Raw genomic sequence first — 21,949 nt, 5'->3', positions numbered from 1 at the left:
ACCACTTACTACCCGTCGAGGCAATCCAGGGATCTGATGGGCTCGTGTCCCTGACGACCGACATGGCTGTTTGTGTGAAGCGTGAAATAGCACAGTGTGTGCCGCTCCACAGCGGCCCCCTTGTCCGGGAAGGACCGTTGGCCCAAACCAAAACCCCAGGGGCGTAGCCAGGGGGGGGGGGGGGGTTGGGGGGGTTCAAACCCCCCCCCCGAAATTTTTTCCGCAACCCCCCCCCCCCCCCCCCACTTACCCGCCCTTTGTTTTCGTCGCTTCGCGCTGACATAATTCATGAAAGCGGTGCTACTATCACAATTTCATTCCTGGGCGCTTCCATTTGGTTGGTAATTTACAGCGAATCATGTCTGCATATGGAAAAAACTGTCACGGTGTTTGTCAAGGCTTTGACACTCTGTGAACTTTTGGGCGAGAATGTGGCGGCCGCATTCTGAAGCAACAAATGCGGCAGCCGCATTTTAGATGATGGCGAAAACGCTCGAGGCCCATTTACTTAGCATGGTATAATTTTTTTTAACTGCGCTAACACACACTGACAAGGACGAGGCAGACAAGACGCGTGATTTAGGTGCACGTTAAGGCGGCGGTCCCACTCCGGCGGCACGAGCCCCCCGTTTTCAGTACTTTTGGAGCAACCGTGGCGGCTCTTCTACTTAAGATATGAAGTTGTCGTATAAACCATAAAAAGCTTAGTTCTTGTAGATTCCAACTATATATAATATAAAGAAACTGATTGGTGTGATTTAGAAATATATGTTCAAGAACAAGCATGAGATACATGGTTTTTGCGAACTGTGTCTCAGTTGTGACCATATTTAGAAGAAGCTACCGCACTTACTGCATTGCGGCTTGCTCTGTAGCTTTAGGACATATTTATCTAGTTCCTAGACGTAGCAAATTAATTTTTAGTTTTTACTTTATGGATAATTTGCTTTTGAAAATTGCCAAATATTGCAATCTTTTGTTGTAAACAACCCGGCAACTACATGCTCAAGGAAGCTAAATGTTGGGTAAAGTAGAGTTCAAGGAATTTCCATTTAGGACACAAAATTTCATTCATGTAACTTTATTAGTTTTAAAGCGCAGCTTCACAGCTTTATTACCTTCCCGCAAAACTGCCCAAAAATAAAACCAGAATTCTAAATATTGCTTACTTTCAGCCGCATTATTAGGAAAACTAATAAAGTTACACGAATGAAATTTTGCCTCCTAAATGGAAATACTTTGATCTCTATTTTACCCACAATTTAGCTTCCTTGAGCATGTAGTTGTCTGGCTGTTTACAACAGAAGATTGCAATATTTGGCAATTTTCAAAAGCAAATTATCCAAAAAGTAAAAATTAAAAATTAATTTGCTACGTCTAGGAACTAGATAAATATGTCCTAAAGCTACAGAGCAAGCCGCAATGCAGTAAGTGCGGTAGTTTCTTCTAAATATGGTCACAACTGAGACAGAGTTCGCAAAAACCATGTATCTCATGCTTGTTCTTGAACATTTATTTCTAAATCACACCAATCAATTTTCTTATATTATATATAGTTGGAATTTACAAGAATTAAGCTTTTTATGGTTTATACGACAACTTCATATCTTAAGTAGAAGAGCCGCCACGGTTGCTCCAAAAGTACTGAAAACGGGGTGCTCGTGCCGCCGGAGTGGGACCGCCGCCTTAACCCCAGGTGGTCGAAATCTCCGGTATACATTTTCGCCGCTTCCCTTCAGGTGCCGGTTAGGCCGTGCTCGTGCAGGATCTTAGGCTACGTTCACACTTGGTCTCGAAGCTGTAGGAAGCGGCAAAATCTTGCAAAAATCCGCCTGCCTAGGCGGCAAAACAGGCAGAAAAACAGGCTGCTAGCCAAACCAGTCTCGGGCCGATTTTTTCGCCATGGCGAAGCGGAAACGCGGCGGAAAGTTGTTCTGCTTCACTGGAAGCTACACTCTATAGCATGTAAACAACCGGCCGTAAAATTGAACATGGCACCAGAAGTGTAGGCTGTAATGCTGATCGACGCGATCAAGAACCAGCCCTTGCTCTACGACAAGAGTGGCACTAAAACGTACTGTCAGCAATACTCGCGATAGTGTATTCAACGTCGCGCGACCGGAGGTGCCGCAACGAAGCCTTGGCGTGACCCAACTTCTCGCGCTTTTGCAAAGCCAGGCGAACCCACCACCGCCGTTTCCGAGGTGTCCGCGTCTTCCGTTTATTCATTGTCCATTTCTAGAAAACAAGTAGGTAGAAGTATAAAAGCCATTTCTTCTTGCACGGCAGACAATAATTAGGCGCAGATTCCTCGTTGGCGCTCCATAATTCTCCTCGCACGTGTACGGTATGTTGCAGAAGTCGCGGGGTGCTTTTCTCGTCGCGACGATAGATTGAGAGCGTAGGTCTCAAGTAGGACGCGCTGGCTTTGGCGAGCCCCAACACAAGGGCCAGCCCGGGTTTTAGCTGTGGTGTTCCCGTTGCCCCTTTGGTGTCCTGGAGGCGCCGACAATATACGAAATGATGAAATGTTATTACAACTTGTAAATAAAAGCTATTAAAGAAATATTCTCACGCCTAGGCACCAACCTGTGACTCAGCGCTACCGCGCCCGTGTGCGGAGAATTACGGAACGCCAACGAGGAATTTACCCAAGGTCGCAGATGAAACGCGAAGTTGCGTAAAATGATCACTTTTGATGACGGTACGTGGGTCAAAGAATGAACATACCGCTCGAAATAATGCGATAATGAGCGCCCCCACGCCGACAAACGTACGCAGACGAGATGGATCTGGACGAAAACGGCAGCGGCGGTAGCAAAACAAATGTGAACTTGGACAGGCGCGGAAAAAATTTTCAGGCCGCTTTGGCCTTTCCGCCCGCTTGCCGCTTCCCAAGTGTGAACGTAGGCTTAGTCTGCGCGAGAAACGTCTCTTGTTTGCGATTGCGCCCCTATACGGAAGGCTGGTAATTACTGTTGTGTTGCTGAATCCCAAACCAGCAATTACGGAAGGCTGGTAGTTGCTGTTTTGTTGTGGAATCCCAAACCAGCAATGTACACACGTAGGGGTTGATGACAGCAGTGAAATTCCACCGACTCGCAACAGAATGCACGAAACAGACAGCCGACAACCATGAATTACTGCTGTGCGCAGTACAGCGTAAGTAAACTCTTGTTGCAGGCGCTGACAGTTCTCGTCGGAGTTCACGCGTCCTGAGAAATTGATTATGTGCACTATGTACTGAACAATACCGGAGTTCAATCCTGCATCACTAGTACACCAATCAGTCGAGATTCTGTGAGGTACAAAGCCGCTTCCTGTTTGCACCGGCGTAAGTGAAGCAGAAGTGAGTTGCACGCACTACTTAAAATGCGTACACAAGCCATATCTATGCTGTGCGGTGAAATATTCTGTACAATTCTGAATCTGTTGACGTAAAGGCAAATGACGGCTGCACGCTCGCACACAGCGGAAGACACAGCGGCCCATGCACTTGCCGCAGGAAATGCAACCCTCTCGTATGAGGGAGCAGGGCGACGAAAGCTTCGAAAAAAAAAAAAAAAAAAAAAAAGCCTTACGCGTTCTTGCGCGTATTTAAGTTTTCTAGCGCAAAGACGCAGCGAACAAGCTATTGCTATGGGAGTAGGTATAGCCTGGTCACACGTGCATTTTCACGCGTATAGCGGTCCTTGACTTGTGAAACGCACTTCGCCCCGACGAGGACGACGCTATCTACGCTTAACGGAAATGAACAATTAATGATGTCTTCTCCGACGGCACGGGTCGTCTCAATGATGCGTTTTCGAAGACTGATCCATTCAGTGGCGCGATGACAGACCGTTGTTCCAAACGCCCACTGTACCTGTCGTACTTACTGTATTTACTGAGCTTACTTTACTTTTTACTTAATTTCTTCACACGCACACGCGAAGGGGGGGGGGGAGGAGGGGGGGGAGGGGGGGTCCCATGTCTTTGATATACATGTATAAAGTCTGCTTAAACTACCGACATTTGTTATCGATCACGTGACCTAGAGGAAAGCAGAAGCGTGCCCCCCCCCCCCCCCCCCCCCCCCGGTCGGGCCGGTGAACCCCCCCCCCCCCCCCCGAAAAAATTTCTGGCTACGCCCCTGCAAAACCCCCCACCCAGTCAGCCCGGGTAGGGGGGCGTGCCGGGGTCAATGTACCGAATGATGCTGGGTTGATGAGTACATGTACGCTCTGGGGCGCGGTACCTACGGGTGCCAAGTCCCCTTCCCATCTGACAACGGCACGTGACGGCCATGGCGCTGCAAACCATGGTGGAAGGAATGAAGAAATGAATGAACTTTATTTGTCAGGATTAAAACCCTGCAGGATCTGCGGGGGTGGGAGGCGACAGAGACATCTACTCGTGGCAGAACCCCATCACCTCCACGGCCCAGCTAGCGACGTCCTGCAGACCATGCAGGCTCGGATCTAGAAGTATGTGGTTATAGTTAGCATAAGGAGTTCGGGCGTCTTGCGCTGGAGCTTAAGGTATAGTAGCGGCGCCTGGTGACGTCGAAAAACATCATCTGGGTAGTACCAGCAGTATTGAGCCCTGGCTGTGGCGAAGCACGTTTCTAGCCCACGTTTTTCGTCGATTCGCACTTTTTTCTGCCCTGTTTCGAGTGCGAAAAGGCTCGTCACTTCTCACAGACCATGGCGACCAGGCTGCGAGCTCGCCGCAGCCTATAGTTATACGAAAACGGACTCTCCGTGTGCCGTGGGATGTAATGCTGGAAGCAGAAGACTTCGGCGACGCCGATCCGGAGAGAACTAGCTCAGCCTCGAAAAAGCGTCACCGTCGTTACTGCTGCTTCGTGGGCTGCCGTGAACAAGAAGGCCTGAATTCCAACATCAGATTCTACCGTTTTCCTTCAAGGCCTCACGAAGTGGAGCGTCGGGCGCGCTGGATAACTGCAGTTCGTCGTGCTGGGTAAGCGAAATGGAAGACTGACATAGCAGCAGGCATGGCTGGTGATTCACGATTCGAGACCCGGCCACAGCGACAATTAACAATTCGACCGGTGCGAAGTGGTGAAGTGACCAGGTGTGTGCAAATGACCACAAATGATCGGGCTGATTCGGTGACAATTCACTACCCCACTACGAGCAGAACAGGTTGAATGTTCACAGTTGAATGTGCTCATCGTTGACCCGAAGCCAACACGTCGAGGCAGCACAGCAAGGTAGTATTGATTACAGCACATCGATGTTCGAGCGCTGTCATTAAAAGCTACATCAAGCGTGCAGCGCACGAGCTCGCGCTGCAGCGCGATTCGCACGTACGTACGTTACTGCGAGCTTATATGCATTGCATCAGTTAATTATCAATTGCTAAAGGGACAGATGGCCGCTACTACAGCGCAGGCATAATTACTTGTCTAGCGGCATGCAGTCAACAAAGATTGCAGGAGACCCGCCGTTTCGCGGCATGTCGAAAGACCGCTGCCATCGCGGCGCGTACGATCGTGCGCTCGAGCAGCTCCGTACACATGTCTGCTTATCACTGCTGTGAATTCTTTTATAGAAAGCATTCCCTCGCGTTTGTGCGCCTGAATCTAGCAGCGTGCAAACCTTACCTGAAGTTCAACTTCGCACGTGCGTGACTCGCTTCCCTTGCGATTGACACTGCGCTAAAACTTCGCCGAACGGCGTACGCGTATTCGGCGTTGCATAATTTCTTGCCTTTACGCAGCATGCCACCCATGGAAAAATATTCGGCGCCCGATATTCACTGCAAGCCGTAGTACAACAAAACCGAAAGTGGCTGGTCCATATTGTAAACGTGCTTCCCGAAGCAGACGACCGAGCTTGGTACTACGTACAGAACACCCATACAAACGTACTACCCAGTTTCGGATTGAGGGCGCTTTTTAGCACAATTTTTGCAGCGCCCCCTGGGCAACGCAAGAGCCCCTGCAGCCGGCTGCCTCTTGTGCCTCCAGCTGGCGAATTTATGGGGGTTTTAGGGGTATTCTGCGACGTGTGCTGGGTAGTTTATCGTAGTGACGGCACAGAACACCCATACAAACTTTGGTGACGGTGCAGCGCTCGCACACGAGCCACTTTCCGCATGTGGTGTGGGTGCATGTTCTGGGGAAGCGGTGGTACATACAATTTGGCTCACTCCGCAGATGAATTTTGCGTGTACGTTAATTGGAAAGGAGGGTTAATGTCAAGGCTGTCAAGTATGCATATTCGGTAGTGGATTATATTAGTCTGCAATTTCTTGCCCCAATGGCAAGAAATCGGTAACCCTAGGGCGAATTTGTGAACCTTGCGGATCTCCTATTTAGTGAGAGTGAGGTAGGGCACGAGGGATTACGAAGGCTTGAACGAGTTGGAGAAGTTGTCCTTCTCGCAGGCCCCCTCTCTTGTGTGATACTCTGCCATGTAGTCTAATTATCTGATCAACAGATTGCCTAAGCCTCTGAATTATAGTTGTAAGGTATGAAGTAATACGCTTCCTCCGTGCATGGTGCAAAAGCCGCAGATGTCTTTTCATGCTTTTTCACCGTGGAGCCCTCAGCCGAGCTGTGAAGCTTCTTTTGCATACAATGCACAATTTGCTACTGTGCAAGGCTGTTTGGTTTTCGGTTTATGTAAAATACACGAAAAATGAAAATGTGGTATATTTAACCCGCACAGCTAGCGCCAATGAACTTTACTGTATGGTGGCGCAATGTTGTCCCTTGTAGGAAAAAGGGTCCCTTACCGGTGCACGGCACGACCACACGACTTCGTCTGCCTATTCGTCTCATCAGCTCCGTGCGCGGCAGCCCTTTGCTACCAATTTACCGCCTACAAATGCGGCTCATCGCCTTTGTAGAACTACTATGACGATAGATGCACTGCACTGCTTGCCCGAAGCGTTTGAAGTCCACCTCACCGCTTTTTGCTCCTTAGTTTCTTAACCTCTGACATGCCCTCTGCATGCTTCTTCGCGCGTCTACTCCCGTCTTTATTTGCTATCGCCCTCAACCTTGCGGAATCTCTTCAGGCCAATAATGGTAAGTATGAATATTGTCGCGGTAACGTTTTTAAACTGCCTAAGTGCATGAGTAGGGTGTTTTATGTGCTTCCGGCGTGCGTTTGGCGCAATCGTCGCTCGCTGAGAAGGACGATGGAGGGTCACGCACTAAGTTGCGCGCATTCGTGTTCCTGCTCGCTAGCGGCGGCAGCCAACAACTTGTATTGTCATACAGTTTGGCCACTCTAAGCACGAAAACCTCGCTCCCACCGCGGCTTATAACTTTATATATATATATATTAATGTATATCAACAGAAGGGTAGCGTGATATCGTGACTTGGGCCATGCGCGGCGCAAACTTAGTTTCACACACACACACACACACACACACACACACACACACACACACACACACACACACACACACACACTCTCTCACTCACTCACACATCTTAATCTACTTGTTCGCACCGTTTACTTTTATTTCATATTAGCCTGTATTTTACCACGGTGTATGCAAAAGAGCAATCGGTGAATGCCTGAGCGCTGGAAAGTAAGGCGAAAACAGCTTTAAGGAAAGTTGCGTTAACTCTCCCCTTCACTCACACACGCACACATTTTTTTTTTTTTTTGGGGGGGGGGGGGGGGGGGCGACGTTTCGCGCAAGGCAGGATCTTGGCTTATCAAAACTGCACTTGTCGCCGACTGGGACAGTTTCAACTTTCGACCTTTATTAAGAAATGATAGTGTGCCTTACCAAAAGCAGTTAAAAGAATGAGCCGCGCGGCTACTGTTTAGAGCAAGATTATTGATATTAAGGTGATAACCTTAGTTCTGAGTTCATGCACTACCATGAGCTGTGGCATAGATGTTCTGCTACTGGTTTGTTTCTGTGCGCTCATTACGGTCGCTGCGGCACCATTCGAATGCAAGGGCTGTAAAACACCTGCAATATTTCTTTCGCATACTAAACAATCCCAGATGGCCTGAAATCGGTCCATTCACGCTGCCGCTTTATGATAGAGTATGTGCAGTGTTATTGCGTGAAAGAAATTGCATAAAGATATTATTAGGCTACCGAAGTGCTTTAAATTACCACATCGCTATCTCAAGATTTCCTAATTGATCATTCATACTTATAATTCTTCATGGAAAATGTTTATGCGGGCACGTTTGTACACTGAGGATTCATTAATACCATTCTTTCTTCCATCAAGGCTGTAATGTTTCTAACCTTCTCCTGCCATTTTCTTCCAGGTGAATCCCCATGTAATGAATGGGGACGCTGCGCCCAGACGTGCATTCAAAATTGGAAAAATCAATCTCTTGTTGAATGTGGTTGTGTTGAGGGCTTTCGCCTAGACACCAATCGTGTTTCCTGTCTTCCAGTAGGTAAGGCACCCATAGCACAAGCATTGCTGATTGCATGTTCAGGCTGAATTTAATTAACTCTATTAACTGCCAGTTTCTCCTGTCACTGTTGCCTTTGTAACTGAGCAGGCAATTATAGAAGTTGTGCTCTGTCCTGAATATTCATCTCTCGATTCTCCCTTGTATCATCCTTGTGCACTTTGAAATTAAAAGCAGTTAGTGATAGTAGTGCAGAGCTTATAAAACATAGCACTTGAGGTCCTAAGAGGATCCCATTAATATAACTAGTACCAGGTTTTCAGTGTTTCGTATCAGTTTCATGTGAATATTAATTTGAATGCTTGATTTCCTTGTCTCGAGTATGAACACTAAGATTTGTTTTTCAGTTTCGTCTTTATGCTGGTAAGCATACCAACAGTTGTAGCATTGCTCTCTTCTGTGGCAAATTGAAGGTTTTTAAGAACTGTGAATGGGTACTGGGACTTAAAAAGCACGTGTTCTGTCAGCTGTCTTCATGCAGTGTGCTACCACTAGGCATTAGCAGCCACAATCTTATTATCATTTGTACTTGGCATCCCTCTTCTAGTCATACTTTTAATTTTCTTTTGTAAAATAAATGTAATTTGTAATAAATAATAATTTTGTAATAAAATAATTGTAATAAAATAAATAATTTTGTAAAAAAACATCTGTCCAGAAAGTTGGCAAACTTTGTAAATATAATTTGTTTGCACTAGCCTTGTAATGGTTAACTTTGTTGAAGTTTCCATGCAGAACTTCTGAACTCGGGAGTTTTGCATGAAAGAAACACTTCCTGAAATGCTTGATTAGGAAAGCTGCTCAGCTCCACATCTAAAATTTTCATTTTGGTGAATAAAAGAAGCCTGTGTGAGCTGCAGCCGATGGTTATCGAGGTAGGAGGAAAGTGGCATTGATTATGTGGCCAAGAACTCTCGTGAGCATTGAAAAGCCGACAGCAGGCTTGCACATGTTACAGAAAAAAACTGGTTCTAATTCAAAAATATAATTTATTACAAGTAATTCATTACATTTACTTTGTTTCTTACAAGTCTGGTTGACAGGTACGCTGTAATATAGCAGCTGGTGGTATTCTCTCCAAGCACACATTTTTTTTTTCCTCCTCACCACTTTTGTAAGGAGGTTTATGTGCTCGCAAACCACTTGGTGTACCTACACGAAAATATGTTTGGAATTTCGTCTAGTCCTGAAGATTTCTTGGTCTAAGTGGAGCAGGGCAGCAAGAATATACCTTCTTTTGTTATGAGTAAATCGGGCACATAATACTTAGGGGTGTGAGTGAAATCTCGTTATTTCTACTGCACAAAAATCAGGAAAAGTGTTCATTGCACGCCATTGCTACGCAAGTTGGGTCAGTAATGCCCTTCTCGTGCGTTTTTATTTTATTTTATTAATTGGTTCGTTTCGTGTTTGGTAAAGTCAAAACTTTCTTGGATAGCTAGAAAGTTCTGCATTTTGACATTAACGAAGTTATACCTGGAAGATATTATTTTTGACTGCAAATATGATCACAGTGTCGCCAAGGTGCTTTTTGGATTTGGGCAATAAGCCTTTTATACACTTCTTGATAAGCCTTTTATGCACTTCTTGAGATGAAGTATTCTGCACATTTATATATTATTTATATTACCCTCAGGGCCAGATGCATTACAGAGGGGAGTGGAACATACTGAAAAAACACGATACAGGCTTTGTTCTGTTAATACAATGTTAGCTGAAATGATGAGAAAGTATGCACTACAAACTGGAACAACAAAAATACAAGCAATAGACCGAAAACAACATAACTATATACTTGGTTAGTTACACAGTAATTAACTTGTGTTTAAAACGTTATGAAACTGGGAATATTGAACAGTGGACGTGGACTGATCCCAGAAGGTGGTTCCAGTTCTGTGAGGTGCGGGGTATAAATGATTGATAACATATTTGCGTTAAACACAAAATGCCCACCTTTTGTGCATGATTCAAACGAGGGGGAATGTATGATGGAGGAAGAATAAGGTCATTGTGCAGGGCAGGAATGTAGTATGTTTTGTGGAAGAGACATAGGCAAGAAAACTTGTGACGACAGGAGAGTGACGCAAGCTAAAGACTCTTTCATTAAAGGGATATTGGCAGTACGACTGTAGTTTCCAAGAATAAAGTTATTTTAGACTAGCTCGAGGGCAGAGGCTAATATATAAGTGCTGGGGTCCCAGGTGGAAGCGGCATGTTCAAGTTTACTTCAGATTAATGTTTTGTAAAGGAGGAGCTTTAAAAAAAACAGGAACAGATGAAAAGTTGCGCCAGAGGTAATCTAACAAGCAGTTAGCAGTTGCTAATTATTTTGCTAATATGAAGAGGCCAAGTAAGAGAGGAAGTTATGTGAACACCTAGGTAGCAATGGGACGTTACGGATTCGAGAGTCAAGTTCTCGAGCAAGTAGGAAATGGGCCAAGTAGAAAGGAGACACGTAATACCTTACATTTGGTTGTGTTGAGTTCCATCAACTGGACTTTACACCAGTTAGATAAAGAGTTGATATCGTTTTGAAGAATCTTAATATCATTTCGGTCAGTAATTTCTCGGAAGACTACGTACGCAATCATTGGCAAATAAGTGAATGTTAGAGGTCACGCATTGGGGCAAGTCATTAATATAAGTGAGAAACAGGAGAGGGCCGAGTACCGAACCTTGGAGTACGCCAGAATGAACTGGCCTCAACGGGGAATTGAAAGTGTTAGCAGACACGAATTGTGAGCGTCCGGATAGAAAATATTTGATCCAAGAGAGTAGTTTCCTATCTATGTTCAGTTTGCTTAATTTAAAAAGAAGTAAACTGTGGCAAACTTTTTCAAAAGCTTTTGTGAAATCTAGGAAAACACAGTCTGCTATAGAACTATGATCAAGAATTGTATGTAGTTTGTGTGTGAAGGAAGCCAGCTGTGTTTCACAGAAAGGGATCTTTGGAAACCATGTTGAGCCTTCGAAAAAAAATAGTTAGCATCACGGAAAATAACATTGTTTGTGTAAAGGACATGTTTGAGGATTTTACACGGAATACTAGTTAATGAAATCGGGTGTTTGTTTAAGGGTGAATTTTTACTTCCCGATTTATGAACTGAAACCACCTTTCCAACTTTCTAGTCGGATGGCAGTGTGGATTCATCAGTCGATTGTTGGAATATCTTAGATAGCGTAATACTAGAATACATTTCGGTACTTTTTAAGAATTTAGCATTGATGAGATCAAGTCTTTGCGCTTGAGGACACTTTCAATGATTCAATAATTTTTTCAGTGCCATGGGGTTGAATAATTACTGGATCCACAGTTAGAGAATCAAAACACTCCACGTTGGGAAATTTTGTACACGAGTTTGTAACAAAATTACAACAAAATACATCATTTAACACAATAGGACAGTCGGCAACAGAGATTGCTTCCCCAGAAGAGTCAAGTAATGTGATTTTGCTGTTATGGTCGGGGGGTTAATGTTTTGCCAAAACGTTTTTGGATCATTACTGAGCATAGTTGCCAAAGTGTGTTGTAGGAAATTATTACGAGAACCTTTTAGTGTGGAGACGTTAGCATTATTCGCTTTCACATATGCATCCCACCGCTCCTGGGAGGGAGAATGCTTGGCTGAGGGGGCGATACAGCCGTTTTTTTTTGTTTGTTTGTTACAAAGTCGTTTTATATGCAAGTTATACCAGAGTGCTTTTGAAAGCGAAGAAAAATACGCTCTCTCCCTCTTCCTCTCCTTTGTTACGACAGACCTTTTAAAAGCGGCACACCGCCACCTCCGAAGAATACCCCCTGAAGAAGGAGCCGAATTGGTTCCGAAACGTCGGGCTAGTAAATTTCCTTATTTGGTTGCAGTCAATCTCTAAGTCTTCATCAATTTTCCCAACCAGACAGGTAATTCTGTCGAAATGTTTAGCTTCAAGAAATAGTGTGCATAGGTACGTGCCCGTCAATTAGTTCTTGCACTTTTGTTAGAAGCATATTCTAGTTAGTTTCTGTTGTTAGACTTTCGAAATTATCTAAGAAAACGTTCATTATTATGACAGTTCATTATTAATAGCTTCAAAGTTGACTTTGTTGCAATTACGAAGGTGTTAAATTACGAATTTTGACTCTCCAGTTTATAGACTGACTATGTTTTACTTCAAAACAGTGCGCTAAATGACTGCTTAGACCAGGCAGATACGATAAATCGGAGACTATATCATGACCGTTCGATAGTATAAGGTCTAGCATATTTGGTGTATTGTTTGATAGTCTAGCAGGTTGCGAAACAAGTTGGTAAAGAGAAAATATTGAGCAAAGATTGATGAAGTCAAAGCTTTTTGATGAAAATGGTTTCGAAACCGGAGGATCAGAAGACCAGGAAATGTTGGGAAAGTTAGTCACCCAGGCGAAAAATGAGAGCGTTAGGGTGACGTGTATTAATGGTATCAATAGCGTCATGTAAATGGGCAGCAAAATTTATTGGGCGGACGATAGCAAACCCCAAACACCATGCTTTTATGACAGATATGATCGTGTGCCCATACAGTTTCAAGATTAGTTTGAACAGGAATATAAGAGGATGGAATATCTCACGAAATAGCCAACATAACACCACCTCCTACGTATGATACGTGGTCACAGCGATAAGTGGTGAAGCTGGGCGCATCATAAAATATTTCGTTGTCAGCAATGTTTGGGTGAAGCCAGGTTTCAGTGAGCGCAATGATAGCTGCATTGCACGTGTCAATAATTGATTTAAGTGATTCTCGCTTATTAAGTACACTCCTGACATTTGCCAAAAGTACAGACGACACAACGGGTGCCGGCAAGAAACCACCACGTCCCCTTGTGCTCTCCTACCAGTGGCGCACCGACGGGGGGGGATTCGGGGGTTGTAACCCCCCCTTGAGGCCGTCTTAACCCCCCCTATTGTTTAACCCCTTTTCTTTCCTTACGCATTTGAGTACTGCAACTAAGATGTAAGACGCGCAATCGTCTGCACACTCGCAAAAAGCGAATTTTTTTTTACAATTTCCCGTTAAGAAATCGAAATTAGTGCTGTTTAGATGGTATCGGCAAACTGTCAACCCCCCCCTGGCAGAGATCCTGGGTGCGCTACTGTCTCCTACGGTGGTGTTTTGCCACTCAAGTTTGGCGTGGAGGGTTGCGATGCACTGCTAGATGATTCACCGGAAAGTAGGCATGTTTAGCTCTTTAATGCTGCTGCCGGCAGCGTCGTACATGTAGCGTTTATTAACAATGAGCTTGTTGTGCCGCAGCTGGAAGCTCGGTGACCCAGGTAATCTTTTTGCGAATTCAACGAGCTTTCTTCTAGCATGGCTAGTGGTGGCGGAAAGTCTTCGGCATATGCATGAATTTCCGTATCCAGAGGCGTATCCACTTGGAATGAATTTCCAGAATGACAACAATTTGGAGATATGCGCCATGAAACTCGCCGTAAAAATGCACTGTTGTTCCACTTACTTTTTTACCAAAATGGGGCTGTTTTATACACTGAAGCACAAAAGTAACTGGAACGCCCATGTATTTCGTCCCACACTTTGGGAAATAATATTGTTATGCGAGGGACGAGTCAGTAAGACGAGCAACTATTTACAGGTTATATTTTCAACAACGGTTGCAGCGCTGCACGGTTAGATTCACCGCGCGAGCCCAGCTAGTTCTTCCTCTTTTTTCGAGTGATGGCGCCCGCTTGCCTCGTTCAAACAATCAAATACCACATGCGTGTAGCATAATCCCCCAGTGGCAGACGCGACGTCCCGAAGCGTCTAAATGTCATCACTTGGGAGGGTGATACTGCTTCAGTCGTGTAACGTGCACAATATCACTGGACTGGGAAGCAGATGTGAGGCGTCAGGGCTATCTCGTAGGTGACGGGAGTCACAGCACGAAGTACTTGGTATGGGTTTGTGTAACGAGACAGCAGTTTTTCTGACAGGCCGACCTGACGTGACGGAGACCATAGAAGCACCAAAGAACCAGGCGGGAAGTGCACGTCTCGGTGTCACTGGTCGTACAAACGCCTTTGACTCTCTTGGGAGTTCAGAAGGCGGTCACGGGCAATTTCGCTTGTGTGGGCAGCGCGGGCGATGGTGTCAAGTGCATAATCACTGGTCAGTGTGGCGTGAACAGGGAGGGTTGTGTCGAGGGGCAGTGCTGGTTCTCGGCCGAACAGAAGGAAAAATGGGGAATAACCGGCTGGTGTCGTGGCGCGAGAAATTATATGCAAACGTGATAAACGGTAGAGCGAGGTCCCAGTCTGTGTGGTCTGAAGAGATACTTCGCGAGCTTGGGGGGGGTCTGTTAGAGTGCGATTGAGACGCTCCGTGAGGCCTTTTGTTTGCGGATGGTATGACGTGGATAGCTTCTGCCTCGTGGCACAGGACTGCAGGATGTCCGCGATAACTTTTGAGAGGAATGTCCGGCCACGGTCTGTGAGAAGTTGTTGCGCAGCTCCATGTAATAAAATCACGTCGTGTAGAAGAAAATCGGCGACATCTGTGGCGCAGCTTGTAGAAAGGATGTTCCACATCCGCTGCCAAGGTTTATGAGTGGTGGTGCTGGCTAACCCTCCCAGGGTTAGTTCTAGTAGTTGTAAAATATAAATACCCCAGAAAGTGGAAGGGAAAACGGCGCCACGGTAGCTCAATTGGTAAGAGCATCGAACGCTTCATGCGAAGACGTGGGTTCGTTCCCCACCAGTGGCAAGTTCTTTTTTCATCCATCCATTTTCATTTCCATCAATTGATCATTTTCTTAACTCAATTAGTAAGTACATGTTTTCCTCCCTATGTTGTCCTTGGTGTCTTTGTTGGCGTCTTCTATATATATGACCACATAAAGCCAACAGATAATGAAGCCGAAGAAAGCATCGGGGAAATAAAGTGTGGTTGAAATTGGAATGTAGAAAAAAAAAATCATTATTTTCTTAACATTAACAAAATCGAGCCCCTCGGTTCCCTCTTCATATTTCATTTATATATATATATATATATATATATGTATGTATATAGAGAGAGAGAGAGAGAGAGGCGGGTGAACTACACGATGCGACATGAGTCCCCAGACCTCGCCCCCACTCACATTAGATATACTTCCGGAGCCCCTGCTCCGGCCACATTTCAATGTTGGCGAAATGCAAAAGCACTTAAGTGTTATATCTACATGCATGTTAAACCCAGGTGTTCAATATTAATCCACAGTCCTCCACTGCAACATGCCTAAAATGGTGGGTTTGACATTTAAAATCCCTGAAGTAAATTTTGTTCATTGTAAAAAAAATAAGTTGTTTTATATAACTACAGCCATGGCAAGGCCCACTGTCTCGTGACTCAGTCATAAAACATGGCATCAAGGGAGTAAGTGAGTCTACGCACATTTGAAAATGAAGCATGATCGCAGGGCTCATTCACAAAATTATGCGTCAACTAAGTGGCATTGCCATCGAACACACATTTTGGATTTCGCTCTTAATTCTAGTCACTTAGTGTTGCATGTAGAAAATTTTTTCTGACAAGTAAAATCTCAATATTTTACTGACAAGCTCTAACATTAGTTGTACCACAGTCTCTTATGTATCGCAATCATCAAGCATGCTTTACACTATTTTTTTGCTAGTTAATCTCATTACAACTTTCCTACACAATAATTTTATATTTGCTTACATTAGCAAAGGCTATTTCTGTTCAGCACACTTTTACAATGCCGGAAACAATTCCAAAAACATCACTTTATGAGCGTAATAAAGATATGTTGTAAAAAGAAAAATGCGGGAAAGCCGGTGACGATTTTATTGTGCCTTTGTGTGTGTAGCACTCTACCTACTTATTTGGTCAAGTACCAGTAAACACGAGCTTCGCAGTTTTCTCGTTTTAGTTCCTAATAAGTATGACGCGGTTACAGAACAAATATGTTGAAAACGATGATCTAAGCAAAGGTTGTCGCTTGGTTTTGTTATGCGATAGCATTAATTCTCATGGCTGGACGAACCTTGCTTACGAAATGTGCTTGCTGCCCATGGGAGGAGCAAAGAAAGAAAGGATTACGCTGAGCTGACTTGCATGCAAAGGCGAGCTGTGTCACGGTGGAGGTAACCAAATGTAATTAAAGTTATCTTGCGAAGGTCAGCACTGCAGCATAAGACTACATAACTTTGTTTATTTACCCCACTAATTTTGTCCGCCCTGCTATCAGATGCTCCAGACTGCATTTTGCTGCAATGCTGCTAAAGCAGTGCTTGCATTAACGCAATGCAGCGACCACGTAATTTCCCGAGAATAGCATCAAGCGTCAATCATGATATGCGTAATGCGCTGGGCAACTACAAAATTTCTGTCTGGTCAATGTAGCAGGTGACCGAACACACCGCAAGTGCTAGACAGACACAGTATTACAGTGCAGACACAGTAGCCGAAGGCCAAATGCTGGAATTAATCGTCAAAAAAAGGGCCAGCAAATAATTATGAGGGCGCCATGACGACAGGACAGCAATGACGATAAACCCCTGCCATACAAGCATGTGTACACGCTGCTGACTAGCACCCTAAGCGTGGTGACAATGGCGACTCCGCTCGATTTCGCATGGAATAGTGTTCTGGAACATTCCGTATACCGTAAAACCCCGTTAATTAAGATTTCACGGAACCATGTCCGAATTAACCAAATGTTAATTATCAAGGGTATTGAGAAAACAAATGCTTACTACGTCAACGTGCTTTTATGAATCGGCAAATTCTGTTGCATATGGCATAAAAGCAGTGCGGATGCTGCATTTCTCGTCATCTCGTGACTGATTAGCGCTCACAGTGCCGAAGGCCTTGCAACGCCCTTTCCAGCGCCTCTGCAGCGCCTGTCTTCATCGGACGTGTTTTTCACTACTGCGCGCACATACCAATTACTTTTTCGCCAGTAAGCTGGTCGCCAAAAGATTGTCCGTCCATCGCGATGTAGCCGGTGCTCTTCAGCCTCGTCAGCTTTGCACTGAATCAAAATGAAACTACTGTACCACAACCGCCGCGGACAAAACCGCAGCCGCTATTGACGCAATCATATACAGCCACCTTGCGTTTCTGAAGGCACGTGGCTGATGCATGCACCGAGACAAAACGAAGCTATCGTTTGCTACAACAACTGAGGACGAAACCATAGTCACTATCGACACGATCATAGATGGCGACTACGCAGTCATAGAATAAAGAACCAACTTTAGAGAAGGGAAACTGTACCTTCTACAGTAGTACGAAAATAAGAAGCGGCAGTGCATTAACAGGAAGCGGAAGTGCAATTGTTTTTTTTTTTTTTTTTGTGAAAAATTTAATATGGCTCCGCGCTGTGCTGGCTTTGGGGCATTGCCTTAGTGCCTTAGCTGCCGCATAGCTGGTGCGCTCTAATTGCCAGGAGACCAAAGAGCATTGGCGTAGCCAGAGGGGGGGTTTGGGGGTCGGACTCCCCCTCGAAGTTTTCTGAGAAAAACCCCTCCCCCCTTTCAATTCTTTCCAATGGAACAGGAAATTTCAGGAGGTGGGCTCCTAAAGAGTGACATTGATAAAAGGGAACGCTTTAATGTGAAAGCAAGGCGAGGGCTAGTGGGGCGGTTCGAAGGGGGGGGGGGATGTCATGGGGTTGATCCCCTCAACCATGCACAGAACGTTGCGGCCCAATTCATGGCGCGCCTCTACTTCATTCCGGATTGTGTTAACCATAACTGCTGAGGGGGGATCAGCGCTAAAAATTCCACTAGTGTGTACATAAAGCTTGGCGGCGTTTGCCCCCACCAAGCCTTTGCGTCGTCGAAGAGCTTGTCATTTCTGGTACTTGACCGAATCGTTGACCACGCTGTGTGGAAGCAAAGCATTCTGAAAATATTCTTACGGGGAGGCAAACACAACAGGAAAACATATTTACAGTATATTTACAAGGCGATCAAGTGTCAACCATATTGCCGAGAGCGCGCGCCAGATCATCAGCGTCTTCTTCATCGATGCTCCTCTAGATAAATCATACCGTCACATGACCCCCGGCTGCTCAAGCACCGTCACGGTGCTTGCTATGATTCAGGCGGGATACATGAACAACGTAAGTAGGTTATGAAACGGTTGGCAAGGAAGACTCGAGCGGGCCAATCTCATACTGTTACACGGCGTAAGACACGGTAGGGTCCGGAGTACCGCGAAAGCAATTTTTTTGAGAATCCAACGCGCCGAGTTGGAGTCCATAGAAGCACAAGGGCACCCGGAGTACAGATAAAGTTGAGATGACAGGAGTCGTAGTGGTGCTTCTGGTGGCCTTGCGATGTAGTAAGGCGACGGCGAGCAATTTGGCGTGCCTCATCAGCTCAGGAAATGGCATCACGAGCGTACTCAGCTGGCAAATGGACGGCATTGGGGATGATAGTGTCAAAAGGTAACGTTGGGTCGCGGCCAAACAGAAGATAAAAGAGTGAAAAACCAGCAGTATCATGACGGGAGGAATCGTAAGTGAATGTAACGAAGGGCAACAGTCTTGATGGTCAGATGAGACATACATAGAAAGCATGTCAGTAAGCGTCCGGTTGAAGCGCTCAGTCAAGCTGTTAGTTTGCGGGTGGTAAGCTGTCGTAAATTTGTGTTTTGTCGCGCAGGAGCGAAGCAGGTCATCGATAACTCAGGAGAGAAAGTAACGGCCATGTTCAGTGAGGAGTTGACAAGGGGCTCCGTGATGTAAGATGACATCGTGTAGTAGGAAATCAACGACGTCCGTAGCACAACTGGTAAGGAGAGCGCGTGTAATTGCGTAGCGGGTGGAGTGGTCCGTAGCAACGGCAATCCATTTGTTTCCAGAAGTAGAGGTCGGGAAAGAACCGAGGAGGTCAAGGCCAACTCGGAAGAAGGGGTCAGATGGGACGTCAAGGGGCTGAAGGAGGCCAGCAGGAGGTTTAGGTGGTTTGTTTCGGCGTTGGCAGGGTTCACAAGCAGCTACGTAGTGACAAACAGAGCGGTAAAGACCGGGCCAAAAGAAGCGACGCCGAACGCGATCGTAGGTCCGGGAAACTCCAAGGTGACCAGCGGTCGGGGCGGCATGTAGCTGGCCGAAAACGCTCAAGCGCAGATGCGTAGGAACGACGAGCAACAGTTCGCGTCCGTCCGGGTGGATGTTGTAGCGATATAACGTGTCATCTTTAAGCACGAAGATGCGAAGGGAAGGATCGGGCGCTGCGGAATCCAGATTCTGAATAAGCTCACTTAAAATGGGATCACAGCGCTGTTCATCACAGATGTGGCTTAAAGCGGAGAGCGAGAGTACACATGCAGGCATGTCATCGAAGGCTTCAGGCGGATCCACGGGATTGCGGGACGAACAGTCAACATCCCGGTGCAATTGGCCAGATTTATAAGAAACAGAGTAAGTGTATTCTTGGAGCCGGAGTGCCCAGCGACCAAGACGCCCAGTGGGATCCTTAAGCGATGAAAGCCAGCAAAGTGCATGGTGATCGGTAGTCAGTGAAATGCTGGCCATGTAAATAGGGGCGGAATTTGCCCACCGCCCAAACGAGAGCAAGACACTTCCGTTCTGTAATAGAGTAGTTCTGTTCGGCTAAGGAAAGGAGACGGCTGGCATAGGCGACAACACGGGCATGCCCATTCTGATGCTGGACTAAAACAGCGCCGATTCCGTAGCCGCTGGCATCGGTGTGGAGTTCTGTTGGAGCGGAGCTGTCGAAACAGGTGGTGTAGTGAGCAACGGGATGAGGGTAGAGAAGGCGGCAGCCTGTGCAGCGCCCGAAAAAAATGAGACGGCTTTCTTCAGTAAGTTTGTGAGAGGGCGTGCGATTTCCGCGAAATTCTTCACAAAACGACGGAAGTAGGAGCACAGTCCCAGAAAGCTACGAACTTCCTTTGTGCAAGTCGGAACGGGGAACTGCTGTACAGCTCGAACTTTGTCAGGGTCGGGGCAAACACCAGTTGAGTTGACGAGATGACCAAGCATGATAAGTTGCTGATGTCCGAAGTGGCACTTAGATGAATTAAGTTGCAGGCCGTCTTTGCGAAAAACAGAAAGGATAGAAGAAAGGCGGTCGAGATGTGTTTCAAAGTTCGGTGAAAATACAATGACGCCGTCAAGATAACATAGGCAAATGGACCATTTAAAACCATGTAAGAGGGTGTCCATCATGCGTTCGAAGGTGGCCGGGGCGTTGCATAAGCCAAAAGGCATGAGTTTAAACTGATAAAGGCCGTCAGGGGTAACAAAAGCGGCCTTCTCATGGTCCATGTCATCAACGGCGATCTGCCAGTACCCTGACCGAAGGTCGATTGAAGAAAAATACTTGGTGCCGTGAAGGCAATCCAGGGCGTCGTCTATGCGTGGGAGCGGGTACCCGTCTTTTTTGGTGATCTTGTTGAGATGCCGGTAGTCCACGCAAAATCGCCAACTGTAATCTTTCTTTTTAACAAGAACCACAGTAGAAGCCCAAGGGCTGCAGGACAGCTCGATTATATCTTTGGCAAGCATCTTGTCAAAGCACCTCCTTTTGAATGATGCGGCGCTCAGCTGGAGAGACGCGGTATGGCTGTCGTTGGATCGGATGGGCATCGCCCGTGTTTATGCGGTGCTTGACAGCGCAGGTTTGACCCAGAGGACGGTCGCAAAGGTCAAAGACGTCCCTATAAGAGAAGAGGAGGCGAAGGAGATCGTCAGCGTGATGGGGCGAAAGGTCTGGAGCAATCGTTTTCTTCAGGTCGGGAGGAGACAGATCTGGCGAAGAATACGGGATATTGGTGGTGTGCGAGCGACCAGCATCAGGAGGAGACAAGGTCGAGATAACGTAATCGTAGGAGGGCGTCGGCATAGCGAGTGAAATGCCTTGTGGGAACACTTGAGAACACAGTCCGAAATTAATCACAGGAAGACAAGTAAGATTGCCCCATATAGTGATAACAGTGTGAGGCAAGCCAACACTGTGCGTCAATAGAACGGTGGTGATGGAAGCGAGCATATAATCACCGTCGGGGGCTGGTGGAGAGGGCGTCACAGCAACACAAGTCACGGCTTGCGGCGGCAAACGGACGTGCTCAGCAGAACAGAGCCGACTCTTGATTGGTTCGGGTTGATCAATTACACTTGGTAGGTCAAGCTGTACAGTACCAGCGGAACAATCGATGAGGGCGGAGTGTGCGGACAAAAAGTCAAGACCGAGGATGATGTCATTGGAACAGCAGACGAGGACGGTGAACAAAACAGAAGTTTGACGGCCGGCAACACTGACACGTGCGGTACAAAGGCCAGCTACGGGAGACGTACCACCGTTGGCCACACTGACAACACGTGATGGCACGTGAGGGATATCGGAACACGTGAGGGATATCGTAGGTGGGGCATCACAGGGCTCTCCTCGCAATAAAAGTGCGGGCGATGCGGCTTGAATTTCGCGTAGGGGGATTCTGGTGATGGTCTCCGATGTTGAAGGCTGAGTCGGCATACGAACATCCTCACACGTTGATGTTGCTGCCATGTTCGGAAGGCGGGCGAATTGGTGGGCGATATGT

The 21,949-nt window shown here is 46.3% G+C and overlaps 1 protein-coding gene across 1 annotated transcript in view; it reads left to right on the top strand.

Moving 5' to 3' along the window:
* The first annotated feature begins 6,724 nt into the window (after positions 1-6,724).
* Positions 6,725-21,949, top strand: part of LOC119438598 (low-density lipoprotein receptor-related protein 6) — a 79,737-nt gene continuing 64,512 nt past the window's right edge. Inside the window, exons 1-2 of the mRNA XM_049661083.1 lie at positions 6,725-7,039; positions 8,258-8,392. Of these exons, the coding sequence (XP_049517040.1) occupies positions 6,952-7,039; positions 8,258-8,392 (223 nt within the window). The 5' untranslated portion in view covers positions 6,725-6,951. The remainder of the gene's footprint in view (positions 7,040-8,257; positions 8,393-21,949) is intronic.

This window comes from Dermacentor silvarum, chromosome 1 (genome assembly GCF_013339745.2).
Source record: "Dermacentor silvarum isolate Dsil-2018 chromosome 1, BIME_Dsil_1.4, whole genome shotgun sequence".
Taxonomy (NCBI): domain Eukaryota; kingdom Metazoa; phylum Arthropoda; class Arachnida; order Ixodida; family Ixodidae; genus Dermacentor; species Dermacentor silvarum.
The sequence above is the reverse complement of the archived record's forward strand: the minus strand, read 5'-3'. Positions and strand labels throughout refer to the sequence as shown.